Genomic DNA, 4,425 nt, shown 5'->3' on the forward strand with positions numbered 1-4,425 from the left:
ATGGGTTCTCTGGAAAATTTTACCTTCAAAGTGGCAATTCAAAACGTTCGTATTAATTTCGATGTGGTTTGAATTTTAGACAAACTACAATTTGTAATAACAATAAAAAACTCATTTTACAGAATTCTTATTTCACTGTGGATAGACTAGATGATGGAACTTTGGTTGAACGTTCGGGTCAACAAACAGTTATTCTTAAAATATTAGCGTCCGTTCTTGGTTTTAAGTAAGAAAAACTCATTATTTTTAAACGAGTCTGAATATTTTAAAATAAAAATCAACATTTTAAACAAAACTGATTTTTTTAAACAAATTTAAATATTTTATATATTTATGAAGAAAACTAAATATTAAAAAAATATATATTTAAAGAAAACTAAATATTATAAAGCAAAACTTAAAATTTTTAAGAAAAAATAATTAAAAAAAATCAGAAAAGTTAAAAATGTTTTTTAAATGAAACTGAATATTTTATTTGGACGCATCGCAAAATTCAATAAGCATAGTCGTTAGTAATATAAGTGAAAAAGATTAATTTGTAAGGGTTATTGCATATAACAACAGTTATGTATAGTAAGAATCTGACAGCTATCGACTGTGGTTAACTTATTTAGATATCGTCTAATAATGCCAGAAAAAAATATTCCTGGTTCACCCGATGCCAACCAAACTTGGAATGGTCGGACTGGACTACTTACGAACGAAGTAATTCCATTTCTATTACTCTGATATGAATTTCCAAAACCTTCTCACATTGCTAATTACATTGGTAATATTCGCGAAGTGGGAGAGTACTGTAGTAATTTTGGTACTGTCTCCGACTACCATAAACCTTGACTTGATCTTTGCAATAGGCCATCCATTGCTTTATTTTTTATGGAAACATATGGTGAATTACTATTTTGTAAATTATGTTTCAATGATTTTGTTGAAGGACAACTCCAAGCAAATTTTTTTTTCTCATATGGATTCGTAAAAGTGTATAAATTATAAATATGCCATTTTGAGTCATACTTCTATCTATATATAAAAGTGAATATTAATGTTGGTATTTTTGTCCCGTATACATGCACGTATAAATCTCGCCCACAAATGCCACTTGCCTTTGCCAAGCCAAAACTGGAGTTTGTAAGGAAAGTGAATTTGTAGAGGATCCACTGGAGCCGCGCTATGCTTTAAACCCGCGTTAACAAATGGCAATGCGTAGCACGCGTCCTCGCGCGTCTACCGACCCCAATTTATCGCCAAACCGTAAAATTAGTCTCTAATGTTTCGGGATATTTTATAACCAAGGTTTAATGTTGAACAGACTTTATATACAATACCAGAGTGATATTTAAAAAAACTAACTTGATAGATCGGTTATGAATCTTTAATGAGAGAGGCTAAAATAAATAAATAATGAAATTCAACTCACTTTTACAGTCAGATTTTCTCCCCATATCATTTACTGTAGACCTCTATTATTCCTCAAAAAATGCCGCGAATTTTACGAGGGTTTGGTGACAAACTTCCAACATCTGCCGCCACAGAGCTAGTGTCAGTCGTTGCTTTAAGCACACCTAGCTCCCTTTTCAGTTGCCTATCCATGGGTTAGGTGGTCTAAGGTATTATAGACCCGTAACACTTTAGCTTTGTGGCTGTAACTTTAAAAGCATCGCATTATTGAATTTGAAAATTTTTAAAAAATAGTTTCTATAAAACAACTTCAAGCAGATATTTTAGAGTGAAAAAATGAGAAGCTCCTTGCGCAAGATAACTTAAATAAATTTAAAAACAACGATTTTTTCAAGTGCACAAGGAAATTTATTTTAAAAAACTCGACTAGATCCGTTAACGCTTTTGGACCTTCATTAGGAGTGTGACCCGTTACACAAGAAGCTCGACTTTATAACCTCGTTATCTCAGTTATACATTTTTTAAAAATGACGTTGTATCGCTTTTCACAAAAGTTCCGGTCATGCTTCGAAGAAAGACTAATGCAAGAAAAACTTTTGCCAGTAGAGATTATTGACATAATAATTTTAACAGAACTATGTGTAGAAAACCCTTTTTTCATCTTTGATGGTCAATACTATCAACGACCAGAAGGCTTACCGATTGGTTCTCCTCCCTTAAGCCCACTACTGGCAGACCTGTTTCTAAATGCATTGGAAACCAATTTACTAAGTAACTACAAACTGCAACCGCGAACTTGGGTCCGGTACGTCGACGACATTTTCCTTATTTGGCCACACAGCCTCGAAACCCTCAAAGACTTTCATGATCATCTGAACACTATTCATCGAAATATCAAATTTACTTTAGAACTAATGACAGGTAACGAATTACCATATCTTGACATACGTGTCAAAGAGAAGGATACTCACATCGAAACCCTAGTGTATAGGAAACCTTTTTCAGTTACCACAATTCCCCATAGTAGATCAGCCCATCCAACATGTTCGTTTTATACTTTAATATATAGAGCGCTTAATATTCGCTCTAACGAAACTAATCTACAATCAGAACTAGATTTCTTAAAGGTAATTGACATAGACAACACCGAAGTAATTGATAAAGCCTAAAAAAAATTTAAATCGTCCAACTACGTAACTCAACGTTCCACCCTAAAACCCTTTGACAAAGACCTCCCGATAGTCTGCCTCCCGTTTTACCCTATTATATCATCTACGTTAGCTAACAAATTTAAATGTAACCTCAATTGTAATATTGCGTTCAAACTAATTAAAAAATAGCCAATCAGTTTAAATCTTTAAAAGACTATAAAATTGTAACAAAAATCTGGAATTTACTCGATCCCATGCGAGTGCAACATGGAATATATAGGTCAAACAACGTAATTTAAAAGTTCGATTAAAAGAACACTAAGCTGACATATAAAACAATCGACTTGAAAAATCCGCTTTAGCCACGCACGTAATTAAAACTAAACATACCATTAACTTTGGTTCTGTGAAACTTAAAAAACAATGTGTTAATAGAAACGACTTCGATTTATCTGAATCATATTATATTAAAATAGCTATGGAAAACAACAAATGTCTTAATCGCAATCTTGGCCCGGGAATTGATAAACTCAATAATTGTTTAAAACTACTGTTCTAGGTTTTTTTTAAATGTACACCTGAGATAACGAGGTTATGAAGTCGAGCTTCTTGCGTAACGGGTTACACTTGGGATGAAGGACCGAATCTTGTCGAGTTTTTTTAAAAAAAATTTCTTGTGCACTTGAAAAAATGGTTGTTTATAAGTTTATTTAAGAAGCAGATATTTGATATGAAAGGGTCCAAAGACTATTGATTTTTAGTGTCAACATAGATAGGTAACTCTTCCCGGTTTTCACTGCTTAAAATACCGGGAATTCCGGGTAGCAACCACTTGTCTGCATTAATAAAGAAGACACAAGCAATTAAGTTTCCTCAAATGTGGATGAGAGGGAAAGTATGACAATGGCCATAGAGTCTGTGTTAAAAAATGCGGACATCAAAGTTTCGCCAAGAACTATATAGTTTACTAGTGACTGATGGACTTGCAAACTCGCAACTGAAAGTAGTTCAGACATTTATGCTCCTTGGTTTAGCCATAGCCCACTCGATCATGCGCATCACGACGCAAGCTGCTCGCGCTATAGCTAAATTTCCGAGATTTGTTTTAAACGTATCTAGTTTTATGTGCTTTTCTATTGCTTCGATAACCTTACTTAAATCAATATTATACCTTCAAATACCTTTTATAACATAACCAGCTACTCTGCCCTGACTACAAACACAAATCGAGTAAGTTCTAGCATACACAATAGTAGACTACGGTAACCGCGTAACCGCGAATTAACACAAGACCTATTTTAAGGGAGTGGACAGGCCCAGTATAGCTACGCCAATAAAACGGTCAACTACGGCGAAACTCTGATGACTCGCGACTTTTGACCATTTTCATACTTTTCCTCTCATCCACTTTTGGTTTCCTTAATAGACCTTAAGCGTTAACTTCTCCGTCAAGCACTGTAGACTACACAATTAGACGACTAGTACCTCCTTGCGGACTGGCCTGGCGAATATTTCACTGGTCTTACAAGTAAGGGCCATTACGGAAACTTAATTTCTCGTATCTTCATTAAAAAATTAAATTTGTAATAAGAAACATAATTCAATAGAATGTAATCTTTATTTTATACGGTCTTTCTATTACCTACTAACCCTTTAATATTTTTACTACCAATTACAGGAAGCAGACTTCTCTGTATGTTTTATTGGAGTGCAATACATTCTATTCGAATTACTTCAATTTTCACCTGTTTGCCAACAAATAGAACTAACGTACCTTACAAGAAAAGTGTCCGACCACAGAGAAAGTTGGCTGCTTTTTATACGATCTTTTTCAAAAATCGGTTTGTTTATTTTTACAATAATGAGGACGTTATGA

General features: G+C 34.0%; 1 protein-coding gene across 1 annotated transcript; it reads left to right on the plus strand.

Annotated features, from left to right (window-relative positions):
• On the plus strand, positions 1–4,425 carry LOC149660988 (glutamate receptor ionotropic, kainate 4-like). The gene is made up of 4 exons (XM_089843641.1): positions 1–66; positions 123–226; positions 615–705; positions 4,228–4,425. Exons 1-4 carry the CDS (start codon positions 1–3, stop codon positions 4,423–4,425), a joined length of 459 nt encoding a protein of 152 aa, XP_089699767.1.

The sequence above is a fragment of the Phalangium opilio genome, unplaced genomic scaffold (genome assembly GCF_054372755.1).
Source record: "Phalangium opilio isolate 3A_F unplaced genomic scaffold, DU_Popi_V2 ptg000070l_1, whole genome shotgun sequence".
NCBI lineage: Eukaryota > Metazoa > Arthropoda > Arachnida > Opiliones > Phalangiidae > Phalangium > Phalangium opilio.

What these genes read in the sequence shown, in the direction of transcription:
- LOC149660988 (XM_089843641.1), top strand. Translation starts at nt 1, where the DNA reads ATGGGTTCTCTGGAAAATTTTACCTTCAAAGTGGCAATTCAAAACGTT. An exon ending in GCGTCCGTTCTTGGTTTTAA is followed by an intron (nt 227 to 614) that starts GTAAGAAAAACT and finishes TAACTTATTTAG; the next exon opens with ATATCGTCTAATAATGCCAG. An exon ending in CTGGACTACTTACGAACGAA is followed by an intron (nt 706 to 4,227) that starts GTAATTCCATTT and finishes TACCAATTACAG; the next exon opens with GAAGCAGACTTCTCTGTATG.